At 40.5% G+C, this 27,676-nt stretch overlaps 2 protein-coding genes across 5 annotated transcripts in view; one reads left to right on the top strand and one right to left on the bottom strand.

Annotated features, from left to right (window-relative positions):
* Nucleotides 1-11,902, bottom strand: part of ACOX1 (acyl-CoA oxidase 1) — a 30,765-nt gene extending 18,863 nt beyond the window's left edge. Inside the window, exons 1-4 of one of the 3 annotated variants that reach the window (XM_077163884.1) lie at nucleotides 11,711-11,902; nucleotides 11,256-11,415; nucleotides 8,435-8,595; nucleotides 49-156 (exon numbers count right to left, since the gene is read on the bottom strand). In XM_077163884.1, coding sequence (XP_077019999.1) covers nucleotides 49-156; nucleotides 8,435-8,595; nucleotides 11,256-11,415; nucleotides 11,711-11,819 — 538 coding nt within the window. In that variant the 5' untranslated portion in view covers nucleotides 11,820-11,902. Of the gene's footprint in view, nucleotides 1-48; nucleotides 157-2,330; nucleotides 2,492-8,434; nucleotides 8,596-11,255; nucleotides 11,416-11,710 lie in introns of those variants that run through there. The other 2 variants (XM_077163883.1, XM_077163885.1) reach the window with 2 other exon arrangements.
* Nucleotides 11,903-12,260: 358 nt separating this feature from the next.
* Nucleotides 12,261-27,676, top strand: part of TEN1 (TEN1 subunit of CST complex) — a 52,601-nt gene continuing 37,185 nt past the window's right edge. For both annotated transcript variants that reach the window (XM_077163888.1, XM_077163887.1), the window contains exons 1-2: nucleotides 12,261-12,345; nucleotides 22,027-22,124. In XM_077163888.1, the coding sequence (XP_077020003.1) occupies nucleotides 22,033-22,124 (92 nt within the window). In that variant the 5' untranslated portion in view covers nucleotides 12,261-12,345; nucleotides 22,027-22,032. The remainder of the gene's footprint in view (nucleotides 12,346-22,026; nucleotides 22,125-27,676) is intronic.

Below are 27,676 nucleotides of genomic sequence, written 5' to 3' on the forward strand. Positions count from 1 at the left end.
TATTATAAAGTTTGAAAACATTCAATAAATGCTGAAAAATTTACTTACGCCCACCAGGCCACCACTTAATAGAGGTCACAGTCGGACTGTTGAGAATGAACTCCTGGGTGTTAGGGTCATAAGTGGCTGTGGTTTCCAAGCCTCGAAGATGGGTCCCTAAGAAAATTAATTAGGCTTTCTTTAGGTAGAATATGGGAAAAAAACAGCTACAGAGTAAAATTTCCTGACTAGTCATTTAAGATCTAAGATCTCAGAGAAAAACAAAACCAAACAGCAACAAAAAAATCTGCAGACAAACGAAAATGGTTGCTATCCAAGATATTTAATTTCCTATAGTTAAATCAGATAGCTTCCCATTAAGTTGAAAATATACATATCAAGCAAGTTCTGCCTCTATATTTGATTTAGTGCCTTTCTAGGGCAGTGGATTTGTAACAAATACTTAGAGCAACCAGAAGAAAATCTAAGGCAGCTTAGAATCACAGTTTTATAAGATCATAACATATGAATCTACAGGGGAAGTTACATGCCCTTTTAAGCACATCTCTAAGTTGTGAACATGCCAATTTTTTTTTTAAATATCATTAGGTAAGTCTTATTAAAGCCCTTTTAGAATAAATGACTAATCACCAGGTGTTTTAGTTTGCTAAAGCTGCCAGAATGCAACAAACCAGAGATGGATTGGCTCTTTTTTTTTTTATTAATTAAAGAAAAAAAGAAATTAACACAACCTTTAGAAATCATTCCATTCTACATATGCAATCAGTAATTCTTAACATCATCACATAGATGCATGATCATCATTTCTGAACATGCCAATTTTAACTCAAATGTATTGGGTTTACCATACCAATTCAATATTCAAAGAATAAGATAACAGATGACAGGAAGAGACTCCAGCTAATGGTTTTATACAGTGAAAATTTATTTCAGAATGGTTGCTAGAAGTGAAAATAAAAGCTTATAATGATATAACCATCATGGAGAAAATGACCTGTAACAGCGATTTTTTTTGATTCCTAAAAGTCCAATAATAAGGTATGAGCTCACCCTGTAGATTCCCAATGCCAGTGCTTAAGACCTAATTGGTTCATTTGTGTGACTAGTTTCATATGTTCACTGGTGATGGATGGGGATTTGTGTCTTAAACACTAACACAAACATGTTGAACTTCTTTGAAAAGAGTTATAGAAAAATCTAAGTGGCATTCTCACTAATGAGAATGTACTGAAACAAATGCCTAGAACCTTTTATCAAACTGCTTTGACAACGTTAGATCTCAGTAAACCCTAAAATTTCAAAACATTTAGAAACATCCAATTTGAGCAACAGAAATGGCCAGTTTATGGGTTATCCACAACTTTTATGGATCTGAATTTCCTGAGTGGAAGTCAAGGAATCAGACAGTCAGATGCATCTCATCAAATAAGCCTTTTACAGAAAAAAAAGTTAACACATAAAACAGAACAGATTGTTTTCAAATGCACCACTGAATCTAACAGTTTTCTAGTTTGAGTCTTAGGAAAATCTCATACAACTCCATTTAGCACCCAAGTCTAGAGCCAAGCCAGCTATAAAATTAAGAAGATGAGGTTGTACAGAAATAAGGAGGAACAAGTAGCAAACACACCCTAGAAGAGCTTCTCAGAAACCTCAAGGCAGAAAAAGAAGCTAAAAAAGATGCCAAACACTGTGACCGAAACAGAAGGATAATGAGAAGAACAGCCACCATCTCTAGCTCCATTGTGTTCACAAAGAAAAATAGGTGGAGATGGGAAGGAAAAAGAAAGGGGGAAGATGCCAAGTTTGAAACCCACTGCCTGGAAATACAGTTTACCTTACTCTTCCTAACCTGTGATGACACCACCTTCAGAACTTCACTGAATTTACTGAATTCAAGGTACAAAACACTACACACTGCGATGACAGAAGCTAATCATTTCCCTTAAGCAAACTGCAAGTATACATATTATGAATGTGTATTTCTTATGAAATTTGTAAATGTTCATTAAGGTAGCAGTCACAAAAGTAATCAGAAGAAGTGAATAAAAAGAGATGGGGTTCAGGTTCTATATTCACACAGATTCTATACAATATTATAGAATCAGCATTATCTTTATGATAACATAAGCTTTAATTACCACTGACCAAAAAAAAAGTAATGGCTATGCCAAGACCTGTGTGTGTAAAGCCCCTGGACTCTGCAGAAAAACCTCATTAAACAGGTTAGAACCTGCGGAGATGCCAAGGCTAGCACACGGTGGTCATGCCATACATGCAAAGTTTGCAGGGCCCCATCCCGCCCAGAAGGTAGACTGAATGCACCGTACCATGACCCATCTCTGTTTGGGCATAAGTGCCAATGATCTCCAAGTTCCAGGCGGGCATGAAGAAGCGCTCCTGCTGCTCTATGGTGGCCTGGTGAAGCAAGGTGGGCAGGAACATGCCCAAGTGAAGATCCAGAGGCTCTGGCCGCCCTCGGTGAACAAAACTTTGAAGAAATACCAAGGGTGGGCATTTGAGAGAAGAGTCATCAGCAGTGGGAGAATCAGCGATTTGAACAGATATAGTAAGACAAGGGAGAAAAAAAAACCTTCAGTAAGTATTAATTACTTCAGTAAGTATGAATTAGTTGCATAAATCATAATAGGATGGGAATACTGCCTTTTCTGTATTACTTCATAAATCATGGCAATTTCAATTTTTTCTTAAGTTGACAGCAGTGTTTTCCAGTTCTATTCTTGTCTCTAAAATAACTGTTTTTGGCAAAGGTTTGGCTACTCATTCCAAAGCCTGTGCCTCATGGAACCATGGGAGAAAGGCAGAGGATTCCGGTGTAGCAGCAAAATAAAAGAAGTTGTATGAAACGGAGAATTTAAGTTGTACAATGATTTATTATGATAGAAGGTAAGACAGGAGAATACAATACTCTCTTAGAATGACAACAGACTTCCCCCAGGCTGAAGTTTTTCCTATATGCAATTTAAATAATACTTCTAAGCCAGGCTCTTAGGCTCCTCACATAACTCTGATAGTTTCATTATGATTCATGACATCAAATACTTAGCCATGTTCTCCAGAAATAAATTAATACAAAAATTGACAGTGCTCTTCATCCCAATAAATTTCAGGAAAAAAACAAAAGCATAAGACTTCTAGTGAAGGCCAGAAAAATTACACGTAACAGATTCATGCATAACAAGCTGTCTATCACAATTAAATGGAAATTACCACTAATGATAATGAACATCTTGGTTTTAGTAGATTTTAAATCTACTTTCTGATAAAGTCATTCTTTTCCATTTAAAAGCTGCAGGTAATTTTGACTTCTGGGTGAATTAATTTCTATTTCTAAGAATAGCAAATAATTCACTATACCTTTATATTTTGCCACATTATTGGCACTGTTTAATCTCCAGCTCTAAATAAACCAAATTCATAATGCTCTTATTGTTCTCTTTAAACATCTTAGAAATGAGCCTGAACAACATTCAGTTTTTAAATTACTCTGTTTGTTTCAAGGTAAGGTAAGGAGCAAAAAAAACCAGGGACTCTGCTCAGAAAAGAACTGATCAATCATCTTTTCTAATCAGGGGATTGTGCTTTCAGCTAAAGCAATCATATAAAAATTAAAGAATGTTTAAATGACTGCCTCATTTTACAGGGAGGAAATTAAGGCTGAATGGGTTAAATGCCTTGTTCTGGTCAAAAAGAAAATGGCAAACCAAGGTCAATGACCTCAATGCTAAGCCTGTCTCTAGCTGGGCAAATTATTGTACAAATGAAATCTGGACTGTGTGCTCTGATGAGGACACTGAAAAGATGTGCCAAAACCAGGGCTGAGCTCAACAAAGTCAAAAGCAGAACTTCTGTAAGATGTAACCACAGTACTATTTTGGCAACTTCCTATGAATTTATAATCATTTTGAAATAAAAAGCTTTTAAAAAGTGGAAATCTCAGGAAAAACATATTCATGGGATGAGAGAGGATCTTTCATTCATGAACAGGAATCTTAACTGTCTGCAGCTTTTAAAATAGTGACTAGGAAGAAAAATAAATGTATGCTTAAGACCTTTTCAGGAGAAAACTCTGAATTAGGACTGAAAACTATGGCTTGGAATCAAACACTTTTAGCCCCAAAAGGCTGTTTTGCATTCCTAGAAATCAGAGTGATTCCTGGTATAGGAAAGGCCACTACAAAACACCCCATTCAACTCCTGGAAGGGGTCTGTTTCAGGGTATAGCATTAAGAAATAATACTGAATACTAAAGGTTACTAAAAAATACACTTAATAAGGCAGCGGGTATAACTACCATAATCAGAAACTGTTTTGAGACTAAAGAATGTTTTCAGGAAAAAAAAAAATGTCTTGTGATTAGATAAGGGTTTTTTAGAACTGCTAAAGGGAGAAAATGACCTGGATAGGTTTTTGTACTTAAATCAAGTATTTCTTGTTAACATTTGGTTGTACATGATAAAGAGTTTATGCTATTGTAAAATAATTTATTTAAAAAATACAAAGCACCAACATTATACCTAGTGAACCACAAGAGTCGGGTCTTTTAAAAGTGTAATACCAAAAGACCATGCCAATACCTCCTTCCATATGATACAGGGCTAGAAAGCTTGGCAGCCACAGCTGAGGGGTAAATAATGAGATTAATAATACATGAGAAAGGAGGAGATAGAAATAGTGTTTCTGTGGGGAGCACGACTGTAATTTCAGGAAATCAACAACAAAATATCAGCAATGATAAATGAGTAAAGAAAAGCTATACGGAAAAAATATTTCAATTACATTCTATCTATTAGAATCATTCAAGTTGGAAGACCCAGTAAGGAGAAACACAATTTACAAATATGACAAAATAAAATGTGCATAGTAGCTTAGCTCAGGATACTAAGATTTATTTAAGGAAAAAATATAAATAACTAACAGAATGAATAAAAGAAGATATGAAAAATTAGAAAGTAATAGCTAATTCCTAGCTGAGAGGACTAAATATAGTAGAGATAACAATACTTAGAAAATATATGGATTTACTACAGCACTAATTTAAAATTCCTGTGGAATATTGTTTGGAACTTGAAAAATTGAGTTTGGAACTCATTTAGAAGAACAAGTAGTCAAGAAATTAAATATATATACATTTATATGCAACAATAGTAGGCACGTTCTGTCAGATTTAAAGATATCTCACAAAGCAACAATAACCAAAGCTTATAATGTTAGGAGAAAAGCAAACAAAAAAATTAATGCAATACATTTAAGTTTCAGAAATAAATTTAAACTATTATAAAAATGCTAAGACAGGGCGGGCCACGGTGGCTCAGCAGGCAAGAATGCTCGCCTGCCATGCCAGAGGGAGGACCCGGGTTCAATTCCCGGTGCCTGCCCATGTCAAAAAAAAAAGATAAGACAAAACAGATCTATGAGGCAACAGCCATTAATCAGGTAATAACTTAGTTAATAAATGTTAGAAATTTCAGGCGGGCAACGGTGGCTCAGTGGCAGAGTTTTCACTCGCCATGCCGGAGACATGGGTTCAATTCCCAGAGCCTGCCCATGTCAAATTAATTAATTAATAAATATTAGAAATTTAGAAAACAGTACGGGATTCATTTCTCACTCCACATCACATGCAAACCAAAGCACTAAACATAAACCACACACAAAAATGGGAAGAAAACAGAAGATAATTATCCAAATTATGGGAGGGAGAAAATTTAAACCCATTTTACACAGAGGAAATACAGACAGTAAACCAAAGCAGTTAGTGACATTCAGGCTCACAAGCAATAGGAAATTAAAATGTTAACTTAGGTACCTACTGAAGTAGCAAAAATAAATTAAAGTAGCTGTTGATGAGGCTATAGAGACACCAGAGTACACTAATAAGTTGCTAAATATATTGTGAACTAATTGTTTTAGTCTTCAACTACATAAAAAAAGCTATAAAATGTTTATTACCTTTGATGCAGTCGCTTACTTCTGAGAAACGGATAAACCCAAAGAACAGAGAGTTTTTGTAAAGAAGTTTACAGTAACATTATTAATAACAATGGGAAAGTGAGAATAGCCCAAATACCCAGGGGAGTAAGTCTCATGGAAAGTCTAACAGGGAAAAGAACCACTTGGAATAAAGAACAGGAGACTCTTTGGCTTCAGGAAATGGAGTGGCAAAGTACAGAGGCAGAAAGATGTATGACTTAAAAGCCACTCTATCATTACTCTCTCTAATTTCAAAGGAAGAAAGGAGCTTCATTTCATATTTAAATATTAATGATGGGAATCTGTGAAGATGTTGCATCATTTTCAAGGATAATAACTATGTATTGTATGAATTCTGCCTATTTTCCTAAATAATAATAATAACAACAATAATAAAGGGGAAAAAGTCAAGAGGTATCCCTCTGAAGTGGTCAGGACTTGAAATGATCAAATATATGGGAATAACATATCACCTGCTGTGGGACTTAGAGAATCATGCGGTCTGGGGGGCTTAATGCTGGGCTGTGGGGCCAGCCTTCAATGCTACCACCTCAGGCAGGGGAACCATCATCGACCCGGGCCTCCACGTTTGATCAAAACCCACAAACCTACAGATTGGGTATGTACTGGAACTTGTGCTCACACTGACAGGTGAGTATTTAGAGTAGGGAAGACACATTCTAGAGGAAGAGAGAAGACTCGGTGACTGAGACTTTCCACAGGTGGTTGAATTTTAAGATTCTTAGGGAGCCTGTGGTGGGCCTGAGCAATATTGAGTCTCTTCGCTTCTCAATGGCTAAGAGATGACAGAATCCCAAATTCAATGTACAGCCGATTCCATGAGAACAGTTTAGATGACTGCTGTTGACTAAATCACGTCAGAATCTTAATTTTCCAAAGTCTCAGGATTTAAATAATTTGATCTTCATTCTGTACAAGTTACACTATCACCAACGTCTTTGATGTTGGAGGACTTTTAATGTATTATATATAAAGTTATACCATCACATGATGGAAATCAACACACAAAAGGACTGGTTTCCACGTAAAAGAATGACAGAAAAGCACAAATCAGAGCAAAATCAATTAATAAAATACCAACAAGGAACAAGAGCTAATATGACAGCTTTGTTCTCCAAAATAAACTACGATAGCAGTAAGACAAAACTGGTCCCAATACAAGAAACTATCCTAAAACTAGAGGCAGTAAGAGAAAGAAAACTAACAAATGCAAATTCACCCAGGGCAACATAGAGTTTTAGTCCAAGTTCTGGAATTCCTCACATCAGTAAGGATCAACTTCTCATTTCTTCTTCTCTACTTTCAAAACTTCAGGAAATGTATCTTTGAGGATGTACTTTATATAAACAGAGGCAGCAGGGCTGGACCAATAAGAGACATACGTAACAAACCTATTAAGACTCAGAACAGTTCACTGTTCTGATAACATGACTACTAAGTCAAATCAATTCTACAATGAGGAATACCGATACAAAAAAGGGTTCTGTTCCACAAAGACAAAACTAATAAGAGATGACAAAACACACACTTCAAGCAAGGACGACTATATAAGAGTATCTTCCTTCACTTAGGAAATTTGAAATTTTTCTTCAGGGTTGTTATTTTGACGCTGGCCATCCTGAAGACAAAGTCTAGAGAGTTTGGTAGGGTGTTTGTAAAGTCATACCGTGACCACAATCTGTATTCTCCATGGAGATTATGGAAAAGAACTTTTTCCTTAAACCAATTCATAAATCAGAAAGCACCAAATCAAACTTAAAATGAAGTTTTCTTAGAATTTGCATTCCTCCTCCCCTCCCATTTTCCTTTTTCCATTATAATCAGAAATGAGGCTGTACAGCTCAAATTCAAGACACTAAAACCTGCCAACAGCCTTGTCTACAAAAATAAACCAAATTCATATTAAGACAAAAGCAAAACTTTTTGAAGAAAATCCTATTTTCCAAACTGCCTTATTATCCTGCTAGTGGGCAATGAAGGAGCAGGAAGACACAATGGCTATAACTCTCTGCCTTCATTAAAATCTATATCTTTATAATTTCATTAAAGCACAGCGGCATCTTCCAGATATTGCTGAGGCATTAACCCTCTCAAAAATCTCCAACAAAGAGTCTTTAGTAGTGAGACACAGCAACATGATGGGGTGTTTTGCCACACTTTAAACTCCATCTTTCCAAAGTGCTCAGTAACTGTTAAAATGTAGTCAAAAGCAATGATAAAAGGCTTTAAGAAGATTCAAAGATGTTTACAGGCCAGAGTACTGGATCAGTTTTGGGAAAATGACCTATGAGAAGCTGAATTTTGATTTAACAATTTAAAAATAAAATCTAAAATGTGTACCAGCAGAAAAATCAAATGCCAGGAGTCATTAAGTGAAGTCCTGAGAGGGCTACCCACTGACCCTCCAATGTGGACTAACCGTGGCCCATTTCCGTCTGGGCGTAGGTGCCAATTATCTGTAATCCTTTGGAGGGAAGCAGCCATTTCTCCTGCTGAGCAGTGGTGCCCTGATTCAGCAAGGTAGTTATAAACATGGAGTAATTGAGGCTCACAGGTTCCACAAAATTGACCAAATGCAGTCTACAGGAAAGAAAAGAAAAGGATCTCAGCCTTACTTTAGAATCTGCTTCCTGCTACCCATTCTTGCCAAATGGCTTTGGTTCTTAGGATGAAGGTGAGGAAAATTTAAACCCCTTCTTTTTTCTAACTTAAAAGTCAGGAGCAGAACCCAGTGGTATCTTTTTTCCCTTTGCCATCCTGGGGCCAGAACTCCTTTCTAAATTCTATACTTAATCCAGTAATCAAATTCTACCCATGTTTTAGCTTTAAATATCCTGTTGTTCATTTTTTATTTTGTTGGTGTTATTTGTTGGGTTGACTAGTTGGCTTTTTTTTTTTTTTTGCTCTAATTTGGGGTTTTATTTGTTTTGAAGATGAAAAAGGAATTCCATAGAGCTGCTAACAAAAGCACTTAAGGAAGATTACTTCTAAACTCTCTTTCTCTAGATAAACTAAGCAAACATTCAGGATAGTAAATATCTATTCCAAGGCAGAATCACCAATCTCTAAAGGTCTTCAGGGATTATATGTGGATAAGTGGGTAATGTAAGCATATTAAAAATTTATCCCCTATGGTCTTTGAACATTATTCCAGAATAACGGAACTCCAGATCACAATGAAATTCAGATCTCAACTATATTCTCATAAAACAGTATTCATGAAATAGTCAAAATACAAATTATACAAACTAGTATGCCTTGCCTATGCTGTATCATGTAACTGATCTCATAACATGTCAAGGAATGAACAGGAAGCGAAGTTTGTAAAATGAGCAGTGGAGGAATTGAAGGGAAGAAGGGTAGACTGCCAATCTACCTCTGGGGAGGCCCTGAATTTACCCCACCAACTTAAACACAATAAACACAATATAACACCTTATTTTCCCACTGCCTAAATAAATACTATACAAATTATCCCACTGCTCTTTTTATTTTACACAAATAATTATCCACTTGAAAACAAACAACTCCTTGTATTAATCAAAGTGAATTAATGTAATAATTACAGATTTCACCAAAGGGAATGGCTTCTCTGCCCTAAATCAGCTGTGAAAGTCAAGTGAAGCAGTTCACTAGCAAAACTGAAAACAGTTTTCTCTGCTGCTGCTGGTTTTTGGGCTTAGGTTTAGGGCAGAAGATCACTTCTCAGGAATCCTCAGTCAAACATCAAAGGAATGACTGGACTGGCCAACATTTAAAATTTGTATAGGTGCTGAGATTCTATGATTTTTACCCCAATATCAAATGTTAATGTAAACTGAATGGAGGGAAATAGGAGAAAGGAGAAGAAGGAACAGAAGAGGTGAGTTAACGAGTTTCCAAGTAACCTCAATTAGCAGTAGCTTACTAGCCTACTACAGAAGTAACATTTCACAAAATGCATCATGCCTCGCTGAAGAGTAGATAAGTGTACGAACCATTCCCTTAAAGGCAAAGCTAACACTACATATCCTAGCAATCATGTCTTATTAAAATTAACAAGTATTTACGCATTTTCTATTTCCTTTTGTAAGTATGTGGATAGGAAATGAACACAGAAAAACGTGAAAAACAAAAAGCAGTAATGTAAGTGCCAAAAATGGAAGAAATACTTTGCTTTGAGAAATTCAGTAACTGCCAAGACTCATCTTCAGATTCCTCAACTAAATAAAGTTGATCTCGTTGTCACATCCTGTGGACATTGTAAGGGTAAAGGGCGTGTTAATTTGTATTTTAGTATTCCATACGAGAAAGTACGCGTAGAATGAACTCAGTGATGTCCACTGATCTTTAACCCCTACAAAGGACTCCATTCTTTTTCATTGTGATTTCACTCAAGTCTGGTACACACTGTGAAACACTGAAGGTTATGATTTACATTAGCTTTAAAACAATATAGTGTACCAGCTATTAAAGTAAAAAAAAAAAACTCTCTTCAGTGCCATTTGAAGGAATAATAAAATCTCACCATTAAAAAAAAAGTCGACAAAACCCAACTGTTAATTCAGAAACACAATTTTCTAGGACTTTCCTGCCTCAATATCGCTAAAGCCATGAATTACAATTAAAAATAAATGAGAGCACCTGGAATTGACATGTAATCATAATAATAATTGTATACATAACACATATTATATTAAGTCACTGTATTTTTTTTTTACTTAAATTGAACAGAACTCTGAGGACAGTCCCAACGGACCGGGTAAATTATTTCATCTTGATAATAATAACCAATTCTGATTTTTGACTAATGTTCTTCACCCACTTTCCTACCTTTCATCTTTTCAAACTCAATTTGTCCACTATCCATCAAAGTGAAATCTGTTACTGCTCTAAATGTTTAAATGTTTAGACTTGCAGCTTAATAAACCCTTCCAATCTCAGCTGCTGAATAAGGCAGGCCTCCTTACAAAGAGAAAAGTCCGTTTGCATTGAAGTCACTCAAAGGTGAAACGCTGGATCAGCAGGATTTGTTCTGTTTCTTGAGAATGAAACCTCAAGCATTTCCATTTTTTATCAGCATCCCACAAACATGTCATCCCACCAAAAGCCTTAGATAGAAAAGAAAACACATATAGCTTTAAAGCGGCGTGAAAATATTCCAGTTTGAGTCTTGAAACGTCAAGCACAAAAAAAGGACACGACAGACCGCACCTTCAAGGTGTGGGCCTCACAGCACTTGCTCTCTATGGATCACCTACTTTTTGAACCACAGGATTTCGTCAGGGTCTGCAATGCCGTACTCCCTCAACTTCTTAACCATGTTGGCACTCTTCCTGACAGCCACCTCGTAACGCTCGCTGCGAGCGAGGAAGTTCAAGTCCTCATGCTGGAAGTCTGGGTCGTTCATAATCAAGTTCTCTGGAAGGGATGAAAGGGCAAGAGAAAGACAAATTCAGGGCTCCTTTCCCCTCTCCCCGAATCGGATGGGGGCTTCAGAGCCGCGGGCACAGGTCCCCTTCGGGGAAGGGGCGGTGGGTTCCCTGCAGCACAGGCCACGCCTCGAGACGGGGGTCCCAGCTCCCGCAAAGGGGGTGGGGGTGGGGCGAGAAGCTGAGGCCCAGGTCCCACAGCGCCCCCCGACTCCCCGTCGAGGGAGCGCGGGCTCCAGCGGGGCACTGCTCGGGGAGCTGGGAAGCCGGGCCGCCACCCTCACCGATCTCTCGGCGGCGCCGGGTTTTCTCGCGGCTGCCGTCCAGGACGTGCGTGAGCAGCTCCGGGTTGAAGCTGGCTGCGGCCCGCTCCTTGCGCAGGTCCGGGTTCATGGTAACGGCAGGCGGCGGCAGCAGCGACGACTGTCCACGGCACCAGTGCCGGCCGGGTCCTAAAAAGCCGCCCGGACGGGCGCGAGTCCCCGCCCCGGCCCGCCCCGGCCCGCCCCTTCTCCTTCACCGCGGCCCCTGGGCGCGTGACCGACGACGGCCCAGGCCGAGACAGAGGCCAAGGCGGAGGCGACGCCGGCGCCCTGACCGCGGCCGGCCGCGGGACGGACAAAGCCCCAGCTGTCTGCCCGGGAAGGGGGTCCCGGACGAAGGTCAAGAAGTTGCCTGGGGTAGGGGGAGTGAGGACCTTTCGGCTTTCCGCCCTTCCCTCCACAACCAAGTAGGGCGGAACGAGGAGCTCGAGTCGGTGGGCACCGGCGACGCCCGGAACAGGTTAGCGAGGGGGCCAGGAAGGGGCGGGACCACGACGTAAGGAGGGTCTGCGCCTGCGCCTTGCGACGCTCCCGCCCCGCCGCTTCCGGGTGTCGGCGGCCAAAGGGCTCCTGGGGAAGTAGAGCAGGGCGGAGACGTGAGTTCCTGCGGGGCTGTACTTCTGGGCGGTGGGGAGCGGGCGGCGGGCGGCGGGCGGTGCCCGGTGTCCGGGCGAGGTCGTACGATTCTTCTGACCTGCTTGTCCTACAATGGCAAACGAGAGAGACGGGGACAAAAGTCGCAGTGGGGAGAGGCTCCACTTATCTTTTCTATGATTGCGTTCTTGCTGCTAGAGGCGGGGGCTGGTGGTGGAATTGGGGCGGCTCCCCCGTTTATGAGGTTGGTTTAGAAGAATGAAAACTGGAAATGTGCCCAGAGGTCTTGGAATCCAGACATTTTTGTTTATTTTAGCTATTATCACCGTTGTCTTCAAAGCCGTATATGCACACGTGTCGAAAACCTAGTCTGGGAGGATTTATAATGCAAGCCAAAAGTGCCTCATCCTCAGAGGAAGCCACTTTTTTTTTAACTTTTAAAATTGTTCAGTATTACATATATACAAAGCAAAGAAAGAAAAAAGAAATCGTTTTCAAAGCACTCTTCAACAGGTAGTTATAGGACAGATCCCAGAGTTTAGGCTACCATACCATCATCTCAGATTTGTCCTTTTAGCTGCTCCAGAGTATAGGAGGCTAGAAGGATGTGTGATTTTATCATCACAATTGACTTTTAAAAAAAATTTTTTGTGAAGAAAAAAATATATATACAAAAAAGCCCGCAACCATTTTAAAATACCATTCTGGTTATCATGATAAGAATGGAATATAGAGCGACAAGAGTGGAAAACAAGGAGATCAGTTATAAAACGGTGGTCCAAATTCAGGGGAAGAGATGTTAGACTCAGGGCAGGGGGGTGCCCACGCAGGTGGAGAGAGATTAACAGATTGAATATATATTCTGAGAGAGAACTGATGGAAGTTAGTGATGGGGAGTGGACATGAGAGAAAGGGAGGCTTCTGGCGTGACTCCTTGGCCTGGCAAGTGTAAGATGATGGTGGCATTGGGGATGGAGAACAGGAGGGCAGATGCATGTTCCACGTGGGCTGATTTCCTCTCCCTCCCAAGGACCCACTAAAATGGACAAAGAGAATAGGGAAGCAGACCCCAGTTAAGAAGGGAACTTGGAAAGTCCTTGGCAGAAAGGGAAGCAGATGGAGCCTGGTGACAGGATTAGCTGAGCAGAGGAAGCCACCTCTGCAAATACTGGAAGAGGAGATTGGAGGCACGTCTACCATTGCTACAGGAGAGACGCCTGTTAATAGGTTTGTAGAGATGACAAAAGGAGGAAATGAGGGAGTTTGATTTTCTGCTTTTGTGTTTGGCCTGTTTTTCCCTCTGGAGGGTTTTGGAAACCCTCATCAACTTGGTGTTTGGAAATTACATGATATGCCTAAGGTAGTGGTCTTTTGCATTCACCCCATTCTGCCCTTTCAACTGAAGGTGCATTTATTTAGCTCTGTAAAACTTTCCTTTATTATTTCTTTGTTGGAATTAATTTGACAGAGTTGGACTCCCCTGAAGGGATCGTTTTCTGACCTTCTCTCTAATATTTTCTTTCTCATTAGACTTTTTGATCCATGTTCTGGGATCTTTTTTTTCTTTCTTTCTTTCTTTTTTTCAGATTTATTTTTCTTTAATATGTATGGGAAAGTCTGCCCCCAAATTGAGAATAGCTCAGATAATCTAGTTGCTGGTGCCTGGTGCTTTATCTGTGACAACTTTGACACTTCCCCCCTTTTATTTTTATTTAATTTATTCTTTGACCTTTTTGTTTTTTTACTTTTTTTATTGCATAATATAACATATATACAGAGCAAAGAAAGAAAAAAGCAATAGTTTTCAAAGCACTCTTCAACAAGTAGTTATAGGACAAATTCTAAGAGTTTGTCATACGCTACCATACCATTCTCTCAGATTTTTCCCTCTAGTTGCTCCAGAACATTTTATGTATATATAATCATTACAGTCAACTTTTTTTTTACTTTTTTGTGAACAATAACATATATACAAAAAAGCAATAAATTTCAATGCACAGTACAACATTTAGTTGTAGAACAGATTTCAAAGTTTGGTATGGGTTACAATTCCAGTTTTAGGTTTTCACTTCTAGCTGCTCTAAGATACTGAACACTAAAAGAAATATCAGTTTAATGTTTCAGCAATCGTATTTGTTTGTTAAACCCTAACTTCTCTGTATAACTCCACCATCATCTTTGATCTTTCTCCCACTCTTTAGGGATATTTGGGTTATGCCCATTCCAACTTTTTCATGTTCTGGAGAGGCTGGGTTCTCTGCATTTCAGGACTTATCTAGTCCAGGGATCCATCTAGGAGTTGTAAGTTTCTGGAACGTTGCCCTAGTGCATGGAACTTTTGTAGAAACTTATATAATGCCCTAGGTATTCTTTAGGATTGGTTGGAATGGTTTTAGTTAGGGTTTGGCAAGTTATGATAGGTAGGAATGTCTAACTGAAGCTTGCGTAAGAGTGCCCTCCCGAGTAGCCTCTCGACTCTATTTGAACTCTCTTTGCCGCTGATACTTTATTAGTTACACTTCTTTTCACCCTTTGGTCAGGATGGCATTGTTGATCTCACGGTGCCAGGGCTGGACTCATCCCTGGGAGTCATCTCCCATGCTGCCAGGGGGACTTTCACCTTTGGAAGATACTCTTGACATCATCTTCCAATTTTTGATTAGTTTAAAAAACTAACCCCCCATTTAAAATTTCCAGCAGCTCTCCCTCTCTCTCTTTCTGTTTTGGTGCATGGGCTGTGACTCGCATGGTGGGCGAGCATCTGGCCACTGAACCACCCAACAGCTCTCAGTTACCCTAAGATGTGCTCTTCTCCTATTTATATATGGTGCAGTGTCACCTTAGATGTCACTATTGACAAATACTTATGGTTCTCTTCCATTCCCTGTGCTATTTCTATTTCCTCCTGGGTCGGTTTTTCTATTTATTTTTCTTTGTGATTTTTTTCCCCATTGCAATTCTCCGATATCTGCTTAGGATAACAGATGCTCACCCGCCATGCCAGTTACAGTCCATGCAACAAAGAAGAGAGAGAGAGAGAAAGCTGTTGGAAATTTTAAATGAGGGTTTAGTTTTTAAAATTAATTAAAAATTGGAAGATGATCCTTGTTCATTTCTTCATATAAAAAAATGCATCAGTGCTAAGGCACTGTGGGTTGTCAGATTTCGCTTCGAGATGAGTAGGTTCCCAGGTGTCTGGATAAAAGGGCTGACTGTGGGGGCCCCACACCCGTGGGAGTTTTCTGACTTCTTTAATCCCTTTAGAGGAGCATCCCTGCTGAGGCCTGGGGCACCTGCGGGTCTGTGTACAAGGAAAAGGAGGTGTGTGGGAAGGGCCGGCAGAACCAGGTGCTCTTTAAGCCCCCTTTAGACCCCATGCCCCACTCTTGCCCCCCTTATGTCATGTCAGCGCCTCTCCAAGGTTTTGCCACCCTTTCCTGTCCACTTACCTGTTAATTTTGTTGGAGAAGTTGTAGGTTTGTAGAAAATCCATGCAGAAAACGCAGAGTTCCCATACTCCTGCATGTGCGTGCGTGTGCACACACACACACACACACACACATAGTACTTTGCATTAGTGTGGCACTTTGGCTCCAACTGCTGAAGCACTATTAGAATATTAGCATGAACTAGAACAGCCCAGAGCATACATTCGGGTTCCCTCCCTCCATCCTTGTCCTCTCACCCACAGAGGCCCCTTCCTTTCCTCTGGGTTGTTATGGGCTAAGGCCTTTGAAAATTACTTTTATAGTAGGGTGCTGGCAGAGAGGAAAGTCAAGCTTATGTCCTGTTCTCTGTCTTGCACTGGAACCTGGAAGCTTTTGCCTTGTAAAGGAAGAACCTGAGTCCCAGAAGGGCTTCAGACTCCCAGTGTGCTCTGTCTTTAATAAAGTCATTTCTTTAAAAGTTGACAGTGTCCGTGGAAGTATGTGTATAGTGTGGATTCACCTTGTGCTTTAAAAAAAAAAAGTGATTTCTCTGCAGTAAATATTTCCTTTGTGTCAATATTGTTTCAGTGCTTTGGTAATCAGGCCGATGGAAACTATTGGTCTTGGTCCTGTCACCAGAAACACCAAGCGTGGCGTTTGGAGAACGTGCCAAGCGCTGGGGGCAGATTCTGACATTCCAAATCGCTCTGCCCTCCTGCTGTTAGTAGGCCCAACAACCTACTAATTACTATTGGTATTACACGACCAATATATTCCAGAACTCTCCGCCTAAGTTGAAAATCGCACATAATAGCAACCCCATTAGTTAGCAAATATTTCTTACATGAACATACCTGTATTTGTTAGGGTTCTCTAGAGAAACAGAATCAACAGGGAATACTCACAAATATAAAATTTATAAAAGTGTCTCACGTGACCGTGGAAACGCAGAGTCCAAAATCTGCAGAGTAGGCTGTGAAGCTGACGATTCCGATGGAGGGTCTGGACGAACTCCACAGGAGAGGCTCACCAGCTGAAACAGGAAGAGCGTGTCTCTTCTGAATCCTCCTTATAAGGCTTTCAGTGATTAGATTAAGCATCACTCATTGCAGAAGACACTCCCCTTTGGCTGATTACAAATGGAATCAGCTGTGGATGCAGCTGACATGATCATGATTTAATTCTATGAAATGTCCTCATCGCAACAGACAGGCCAGCACTTGCCCAACCACACTTGACCAAATTGACACATGAACCTGACCATGACAATACCTATCACATTTTTTTAAAAAAAAGATTTTTTATTGTGAAATATAAGTACAAAAAAAAGCAATAAATTTCAAAGCACACCATAACAGTTAGTTATAGAACAGATTTCAGAGTTTGTTCCACAATTTTAGGTTTTTCCTTCTAGCTGCTGGAGACTGAAAGAAATACCAGTATAATGATTCCACAGTCATACTCATTTGTTAAATCCTGTCTTCTCTGTTATAACTCCTCCTTCTCCTTGGATCCTTCTCCCAATCTTTAGGGGTATTTGGGTTCTGCCCTTTTTAACTTTTTCATGTTGGAAAGGATATCACACTTTTTTTTTTATCAAAATAAAGCAAATAAACACTATAGTAATGAACATAAACAAAACAAAAAATCATAGAAATATTTTTTAACCTTAATTCTCTCTCTCTCTCTCTCTCTTTTTTTTTAGATTGCCAGTTGCTTATACCTGAATTTGCATGTGTTGAGTTGGTGTAAAACCAATTCCTGCTGAGCTTGGCTTTTGTCTTAGCTCTGCCTGTAATTGTGGCACCTCGGCTCCAAGGTTCTCATCGATCATATTAGGTATGGGATCTGCAAGAACAGGGATAGGGTCTTGTTTATTCTCCCTGCCTGGTTTCGTACCTGCCAATCTATGCTGAATCAACAAATAGCTAACAGACCAAAGAGTCTACCAGTTTAAATATTCTAGAAAATCAGTGGCTCTAAATCTTCTAATGATGGTGGGTGTACTCAGCATTTCATTGATGAGCTTAGATGAAGAGCTGGATTTAGTGAGTTTTATCTTTTTATTTCAGAATAATTTCAAACTTAGAATTGTAAGACTACAATGAAGAATCAGTGTACCTTTCACCCAGATGCAACAATTAATATTTGGCCATATTTATTCACACTTTTTATTTGAGAGTGCACCGCAGAAGTCATGCCTCTTCAGTGTGTATTGCCTAAAAATAAGGACATTCTCTTATATACAATAGTTATCAAATTAAGGAAATTTATCATTGATGCAATACTATACACCAAATCTAATCTACAGACATTTTCACAGTTTCCCAATAATATATGTCATCATAATTTTCTCCCAAGCCAAGATCCAATGCAGGAGCATGTACTTTATCACTTTCATCTACTTTTACTGGGAGCAATTTCTTTGTCTTCTGTGACTGACACTTTTGAAATATATGAACCACTTGTTTTGTAGAATGTACTTGAATACATGTTTGTCGAATATTTCTTCATGGTTAGATTCAGAAGATGCATTTTGGGCAAGAGCACCACAGAAATGAGGTGTCCTTCACATCAGGAAGGGCTTGAAGTTCGTATTTGTAGGTTTCTTCATTTTCCCCTTTGTAGTTAATGAGTAATCTGTGGAGAGCTACCTTGAGACCTACACGGTTTGTCATCACACTTTTACCCAACACTTTTAGCATCTGTTAATGATTCTCCCTGAAATCCTCTTTCATCCTGGTAGTTGCAAAACTTGTAAATGCTCAGAAAAGTAATCCTTCTACTTAGTTACTGTAAAATTCATTTATTTGGATTGCATTTAATTTTTTTATAATTCCCATGTGTTGGAAACTTTGGGGGCCATAGTTCAAAACACATGGTTTAGTTCTAATTTTAATATTGATGATTCAGTGTGAATGTAGGCTAACAAAGAATTGTACATTTTTAAAAAATGAAGTTAAAATTCATAGAAGCATAGGCCCCTCCCAAGTCATTCTACTATGTGATAGTTTAAGAAATAAAAATAAAAAGTAATGAACAGTTACATATAGCCTAGGCTAAAATATGTATGTTATATGAACATAGCAAAATTACTTCTAAAAAGATTCTAAAGTTTTATCTTTTTGCTAGACTAGATGGAATTGTCTGCAATGATTCCAAACAATTTTGCTCTTTTTCAAAAACAGGAACCACCACATTCATTCATTCATTCATTTCCTTCTTTCCATCTCCTCTCCTTCTTTCTGTCTTTCCTTTCCTCCCTCCCTCCCTTGCTCCCTCCCTCCCTTCCTTCCTTCCTTCTTCCCCTCCCCTCCTCTCCCCTCCCTTCCCTTCCTTTTCCCCTCCCCCCTCTCCTTCCCCTTCCCCTTCTCTGCTCTCTGTTCTCTTTTCTCTGTCAGGCCAAAGATGATCTGGGGCTGTCTCATTTCTGAGCACAGGAGCAGCTCTACCCCAGTCGGCGTCGTGCAGGGCAGCGCAGGGAGAAGGGGCTGCCGAGCCTTCACCATCTGCTCCTGGGTTTCACAGGCCAGACCTGTTCCAGGCGCTCTGTACTGTGCACATTGGCCTGAAACAACTTCTTCATTAGAGGGTAGGAACCGCAATAATGCAAGGTTCTAGGTTAAATTAAACCTCTAACTAAAGCTGTATCACTGTTTCTGATTTAGGATTATCTAATTACCATTTATCTTTTTTCTTAGTTCCACTTGCTCATCCTATTAAGAACTAGCTGAAAGTTATCCCTTTCAGGTTTCTCTTTTCATTGAACAATTATTCCTGAGTTCCTGCTTCTCTAGCGTTTTTAAAGTCTAGTGTAGGGAAACTGATATGACTATATTAAAGTATATTTGGAGTATTACAAAAAAGGTAGAGGGCTTCTATAGGGTTTTTCTGTCTAGCTGATTTCTCCGATAGGTTTCATTAAGTTTCATTGCATTTAAAATGCTGGGTCTGCCTAATGGAGCAGCTGGGCCTGCCCTCCTGGCCAGCTTCCCAGGGCTGTACCTTCTCGCAGGTGGCTGCTGGGCACCTGTGTGTCACTAATGAAACTAACTGCTTCTTCTCCCCATGTCTTCTCCTGGGGAACAGGCTCCCGTCTTGGTGAGCAGTTGCATCTTTCACTGGTCACATGGGTTGGTGGCCAGTGACCTCCCATCCCTCCCACATGCACACCCAGTGCCTTTTCTAGTCCCATTGCATCTTCTCCTAGGTCTTGAGGTGCCTCCTCTCTCGTGGAGGAGGTCAGCCAAAGGCTAGTGAAAGGAAGAGGCGTCTTGGTTGGGATGTCCTGCCTCAGCCCTTTCCTAGGCCTTCTGAGCCCACCAGAATTTCAGATTGACTCAGGTCCACCCCCACCCCCCGCCAGTGAGCTCCTAGAAGCCCCTCCCCTCCTCTATTTTCCATACATGGGCCCCTTGTGCTTCTCCTGTCCCTTCACACACATGAATGGCACACACAGGTACACACTGTTTCTATCTCTGCTCCTTACTTTTTTTCTCTGCAAAGATTTGTGGGAACTCTTGCCATATTGTGCATTTGGTGCCTCATCTCAAAAAGTCAGTAGAGGGGCGGGCCGCGGTGGCTCAGCGGGCAAGAGTGCTTGCCTGCCGTGCCGGAGGACCTCGGTTCGATTCCCGGCCCCAGCCCATGTAAAAAACAAACAAACAAACAAAATATAATAAAACAAGAAGATGTTTCCCTTTCTTCCTTCCATCCTTCCTTCCTTCTCTGTCTTTCCTTCCCTTCCTCCCTCTCTCTTTAAAAAAAAAAAAAAAAAAAAAAAAAAAAAAAAAAAAAAAAATCAGTAGAATGAAGAAGAACTAAGGAATGTCAGTATTGCAGGGTGTTGAAAATACATGGTAATTCATATTTTAAAACTTTTAACTTATGTGTGAGACTAAAGCTAAAAATGTTTATTTGGTAAAAAATTTATGTTTTGACTCGTGCATTTCCTAATATCACTTGTATGGACAAGTTAATTGAACACCATAAGTACATGGAATCTTGAGTAGGGCATGAGATTTTGTAGGTTTGTCCAGAGTAATGCCCTGATAAATCCCAGAGTGATTTGAACAGTGAATAAAAAGTATTTGCAAAGTCCCCTTGGGGGAACAGCAAGAAAGAGGGAAAATTCAACTGCCGCATTTGGAGAATTCCTGATATTCTCGCGAGCAGTGGGGACAACCAGCTCTATAGGCCAAGCCGTCAATATTGGGGTCTGTTCATATGAAATTTATCCTTGCAAAGGATAGGCTAAGCCAACCTAAAATTAAGCCTAAGAGTCACCCCCAGAGAACCTCTTTTGTTGCTCAGATATGGCCTCTCTCTGTCAGCCAACATGACAAGCAAACTCACCGCCCTCCACCTCTCTACATGGGACATGACTCCCAGGGGTGTAAACCTTCCTGTCAACATGGGACAGAAATCCTAGAATGAGCTGGGACTCAGCATCAAGGGATTGAGAAATTTTTTTTTTTTAATTTTTAATTTTAATAAAAAATTTTTTTTAATTTAAAAAAATGTAAGGTTTTGGTGGCTGAGAAAGTTCAAATAGAGTTGAGAGGCTATTCTGGAGGCTACTTTTATGCTAGCTTCAGGTAGATATTGCCATTTATCATGGTTTGCCAAACCCCAACCAAAACCATTCCTGCCAATCCTAAAGAACACCTAGGACTCGATGTAACATTCTGCAAAGTTTCCTCACGCTGTGATTACTTTCCAGAAGCCTACAACCTCCTGATGGTTCCTAGGCCAGAGGGGCCAGCCTTTCCAGAACATCAGTTAGTTCTGTCCCCCATCCCATATTGTTGATAACCCTTTCCAACATGAAAAAATGAGACTGGGCATAGTCCAAATACCTCTAAAGAGTGGAGAATGATCAAAGGATAAGGAGAAGTTATCGCAGAGAAGATAGCACTTAACAATTGAGTATGACTGCTGAATCATTATATTGATATTTCTTTTAGTCTCCAGTGTCTTGGAGCAGCTAGAAGGAAAAACCTAAAATTGTGGAACTGTAACCCACACCAAGCTCTGAAATTTGTTCTATAACTACTTGTTACAACAGACTTTGAAATTTATTGCATTTTTGTATATACATTATATTTCACAATTTAAAAATGTTGAAAGGAAAAAAACATCCACTGGAATTAGCCTTTCAAATATTGCTGGTCTCGGGCGTCTGCCTAACTCCATCCATGGTCTACTCAGATCATCAGCAGTCTCCAAAATCCCATCTCAACTCTTTGGTTACAGGAACGAATGATGCTGCCCAAACCTGGCATCTATTACTTCCCCTGGGAGGTCAGTACTGGCCAAGTTCCTGATGGGGACACACTGAGAACATTCGGCAGGTGAGAATGGTTGTTTTTGCATGTGGTGGGGGATGTTTAAATGGCTTTCCCTTAAAAAAAAACATTTAAATTGTTTTATTATAATTTTGTCTATTTTTAAAATGCCAAAATCTATATTCATTCTAAAAAATACAGACAGTGCATCAAGGTTTAAACAAAGGAAGTAAAAATCATCTGTAATCCTGCTTTCCACACAACCGCTGCTAGCTTTTTGCAGACATTTTCATGTGGGTATGCATGTATATATGTTTGTGTGGGTGTGAGTGTATACTCACAACTTATGCATACATATATAATGTGCTAGTTCTCTGTTGCTGGACAACATACTCCCTCCAAATTTTGTGGCATAAAATGACAACAAATGTTATTATCTCGTAGTTCTTGTGGGTCAGGAATTTGAGAATGACTTAGCTGGGTGGATCTAGCTCAGGTGTACTTATGAGATTACAATCAGGATGTTGACTGGGGCTGCTAACATCTGAAGGCTTGAATGAGGCTGGGGGCTGTGCTCCCAAGGTGGCTCACTCACACATTTGGCAAGTTAGTGCAACCTTGTGTGCTGCTCACATGAGGATTTGAATACCAGGAGATAAGAAGCATTGGGAGCCATCTTGAAGGCTGGCTACCACAAACACATACATACACGTAAAATATTTTAGCCGAGATTAGCGGTCCTGTTCTATTACTATTTTCTACAGTTTATTTAGTTAGTTTTTACTTAATTGCATATGGTAGGCCTAGTTCCATGCCAGGTACATAGCTCTACATCATCGCTTCTAATAAGTGGATTTTATTTCATTGTGTACATATACTATACTTTATTTAAGTATTCCTTTAGTGATTTCTTGGCAAATATCAGTGTTATTCAGTGAAGAAAGGATAGTCATTTCAACAAATGGTACTGGGACCACTGGCACTACTTACAGAAAAAAACCCAACAACCTTACACCATACAAAAGGAATAATTTAAACAGGATTGTAGATGTACAAACTGAAAGTATAAAATACCTAGAAGAAAAAAGAAAATTTTCAGAACCTTGGGGTAAGCGATAATTTCTTATTGGAGACACAGAAAGAAAAAGAAATGGATAAGTTGAAACTCAATAATTTTATTTTGGATTTCAACATATTTAAAAACTTGTGCTCTAGGTAACTTTCCAAAACCTACAACCCCCAGATGGGTCCCTGGTTCACATAAGTCCTGAAATGCAGAAGAGTCAGCCTCTCCAAAAATACCAACTAGTTCCCCTACTCCATATTATTGACCACCCCTTCCAGGATGAAAAATTTAGAATTGCCATAGCCCAAACACCCCTAAAGAGAGGGATGGAAAGATCAAAGGTGAGGGTAGAGTTTTACAGTGAATTAACAAATGAATATGAATGTTGAATCATTAAATTGCTATCTGTTCTAGTCTCCAGTATCTTAGAGCAGCTAGAAGTAAGAACCTAAAATTGTGAAATTGTAACCCATGTCAAACTCTGAAATATGTTCTACAGCTTATTGTGGTGCTGTGCTTTGAAATTTATTCTTTTGTATATATGTTATTTTCCACAAAAAAAGAAGGAAAAAAAAGTTGACTGTGATGATAAAATATTTAAGCTGCCTAGACTCCTATATTCTGGAGCAGCTAGAAGGAAAAAATCTGAGAGGATTGTATTGTAGCCCATGACAAATTCTGGGATCTGTCCTGTAACTACTTGTTGAAGAGTGCTTTGACAGCTATTGCTTTTTTTTATTTTTTTGCTTTGTGTATATGTTATAATTATACAGTTAAAAAGTTTAAAACAAAAACACCATGTACAAAGCAACTATAAGAATAAAATACTGATGGGAGGAAGGGCCAAGATGGCGGCTTAGCAATGTGCGAGTTTTAGTTCGTCCTCCAGAACAACTACTAAATAACCAGAAACAGTACAGAACAGCTCCTGGAGCCACGATAGTGACCAGACACACAGCGTACCCCAGTCTGGACCAGCTGGACCGGGTGTGAGTCTCCGGAACAGTGAGTTCTCCAAGCCGCCGCGGCCGGCGCCCTGCGCCCCTCCCTCACAGGTGGCTTCCCGGAGGGAAAGGAAAGAGACTCTAACAGTAGCAGGGACTGAGTCCAACCGAACACCAATTGTGGCATTAATAAACAAATTCTGACTACTAAAAATAGGCCCCCAACTCAGGTGAAACTGCTCAAGGTGGAGGTCGCTTATTGGGCTAACTGAAAAAGAGGAAAGGGGATGAAACAGGTTTTTGTGGCTGTTTCTACGGAGGCTTGGCTGCCTCTGGATTCAGCGGTGGGACTACTCGGGCTGCAACTGCCCCAGGAATAGGGAGAAACAGACTGCTTTCAGGGCTATCTCCCACGTGTGCCTTCCCCAGGGGAGGGGTGAAGCCCAACTTAGGTGGAATCCTTCTCTCAAGGAATTCAGACCCCACGGCTTGGCAATTTGAAGCCATTAAAACCAGCCTACAACCTCTCCTCTGTCTCCACCACGCCTCCAGCAGGGAGAGCCTTCCAAAGTTAAAGGAGCCACAACATCTTTTGCTGGTGGGACCCGCAGACAGACAAGCGCCACATACTGGGCAGGATAAGAAAAACAGAGCCCAGAGACTTCACAGGAAAGTCTTTCAACCTGCTGGGTCTCAGCCTCAGGGAAAACTGACGCAGGTGACTCCTTCCCCCTGATAGGAGGCCAGTTTAGTCCAGGAAAACCTGCCTGGAGTCTGTAATACCTATGTAGACCCTCCTAAGGGTGGGTAGGGAAAAGACACCTTACAAGCAGAACAAGAAACAAGAAAACAAGAACTGAAAAATTACCCTCTGTTAAACAAAACTTAAGCTAAAGGCCCAGAAAAAGCTGAACTGAAGGTCAAAGAACAGATAGACAACAAACTCATCTAGCAAGAAAACCCTAGGTAAGATAAGTGAAAGCAATCTCCAAAATAAACTAATTAAGGTAATTAAATGTCTAGATGCCAGCAAAAAATAACAAATCACACCAGGAAAATTGAAGATATGGCCCAGTCAAAGGAACAAACCAATAGTTCAAATGAGATACAGGAGCTGAAACAACTAATTCAGAATATACAAACAGAAATGGAAAACCTCATCCAAAACCAAATCAATGAATTGAGGGAGGACATGAAGAAGGCAAGGAATGAACAAAAAGAAGAAATGGAAAGTCTGAAAAAACAAATCACAGAACTTATAGGAATGAAAGATACAGTAGAAGAGATGAAAAAACAATGGAAACCTACAATGGTAGATTTCAAGAGACAGAGGTTAGGATTAGTGAACTGGAGGATGGAACATCTGAAATCCAAAAAGAAACGAAACTATAGGGAAAAGAATGGAAAAATGTGAGCAGGGACTCAGGGAATTGAATGATAACGTGAAGCACACAAATATACGTGTTGTGGGTGTCCCAGAAGGAGAAGAGAAGGGAAAAGGAGGAGAAAAACTAATGAAAGAAATTATCACTGAAAATTTCCCAACTCTTATGAAAGACCTAAAATTACAGATCCAAGAAGTGCAGTGCAACCCAAAGAGAATAGATCTAAATAGACGTTCTCCAAGACACTTACTAGTCAGAATGTCAGAGGTCAAAGAGAAAGAGAGGATCTTGAAAGCAGCAAGAGAAAAGCAACCCATCACATACAAGGGAAACCCAATAAGACCATGTGTAGATTTCTCAGCAGAAACCATGGAGGTGAGAAGACAGTGGGATGATATATTTAAATTACTGAAAGAGAAAAACTGCCAACCAAGAATTCTATACCCAGCAAAATTGTCCTTCAAAAATGAGGGAGAAATTAAAACATCTTCAGACAAAAAATCACTGAGAGAATTTGTGACCAAGAGACCAGCTCTGCAAGAAATACTAAAGGGAGCACTAGAGACGGATACGAAAAGACAGAAGAGAGAGGTGTGGAGAAGAGTGTAGAAAGAAGGAAAATTAGATATGACATATAAAATACAAAAGGCAAAATGGTAGAGGAAAGTACTACCCAAACAGTAATAACACTAAATGTTAATGGACTGAACTCCCCAATCAAAAGACATAGACTGGTGGAATGGATTAAAAAACAGGATCCTTCTGTATGCTGTCTACAGGAAACACATCTTAGACCCAAAGATAAACATAGGTTGAAAGTGAAAGGTTGGGAAAAGATATTCCATGCAAATAACAACCAGAAAAGAGCAGAAGTGGCTATACTAATATCCAACAAATTAGACTTCAAATGTAAAACAGTTAAAAGAGACAACGAAGGATACTATCTACTAATAAAAGGAACAATTCAACAAGAAGACATAACAATCAAGAATAAAATACCGGATTGGCTGGGGCTTGGACATGTGACACAGGCCAGGCCAAACTCTATGTTCATAACTCCTGTGGAAAAGTGGAGAGCGAGAGAAGGCGTTTTTCGGGTTACTAGCTGTTACCATCTTCCTTGGGCTAACAGCATAATGTGATGCCCAGGGGATCTGAATTCCACCACTTCCTCAAGCCACAATCTTTTGAGCCTCAATTTCCTCAGAAGAAAAAGGATAGCTACTAGGGGAGTGGAGACGGTGCAGAGCAGCTCCCGGAGCCACGACAGAGATCAGGGAGACAGCGTACCCCAACCTGGAACGGCTGACTGGCTGGGAGAACCCGTTCCGGTGAGATCCCCGAGGGGCGTGGGCTTCCCCGGGCGGGGCGGCAAGCGGCCGGAGTCCCTCCTTTCCTCCTTCCCGGGCCAGCTGGAAGAAGTGGACAGGCGGTCCCCTCAAGCTGCGGTGGCTGGCGCCCCCACCAGGTGCACCCCCCCCGGACCAACTGAGAGAATTGGATTGGAAATCCCCAGGCCGCGGAGAACGGTGACCGGGGGAGGTCCCTTCCAAACACGTGACTCCCCGGTCCGACTGGGAACGGTGCACTCTCCCGGACCGCGGTGGCTGGCGCCCTTCCACCATGCTTGGCGCCCTTCCGCCACGCTTGGCGCCCTGGGCCGACTAGGAAATTTGGATGGACGCTCTCCCGGGCTGCGGTGGCCGGCGACCCTCCCCGCATTCGGACCCCCAGGCTGGCTGGCACTCTTCCAAGCCGCTTCGGCTGGCGAACCTCCCCCACGGTGAGAATTTTTCAAAGTTAAAGGACCCACAGCACCTTTTACTGGTGGGACCCACAGACAAACGTGTGCCACGAGCACCACCTACTGGGCAGGATAAGAAAAACAGAACCCAGAGATTTCACAGAAAAATCTTTCAACCTGTTGGGTCCAACACCCAGGGAAATCTGACTAAATGCCCAGATGCCAGCAGAAGATAACGGATCACGCTCAGAAAATTGAAAATATGGCCCAGTCAAAGGAAGAAACCAATAGTTCAAATGAGATACAGGAGCTGAGACAACTAATGCTGAATATACGAACAGAATTGGAAAACCTCTTCAAAAACGAAATCGATAAATTGAGGGAGGACATGAAGAAGACATGGGCTGAACAAAAAGAAGAAATAGAAAAACTGAAAAAACAAATCACAGAACTTATGGAAGTGAAGGATAAAATAGAAA

The sequence above is a fragment of the Tamandua tetradactyla genome, chromosome 6 (assembly GCF_023851605.1).
Source record: "Tamandua tetradactyla isolate mTamTet1 chromosome 6, mTamTet1.pri, whole genome shotgun sequence".
Classification (NCBI taxonomy): domain Eukaryota; kingdom Metazoa; phylum Chordata; class Mammalia; order Pilosa; family Myrmecophagidae; genus Tamandua; species Tamandua tetradactyla.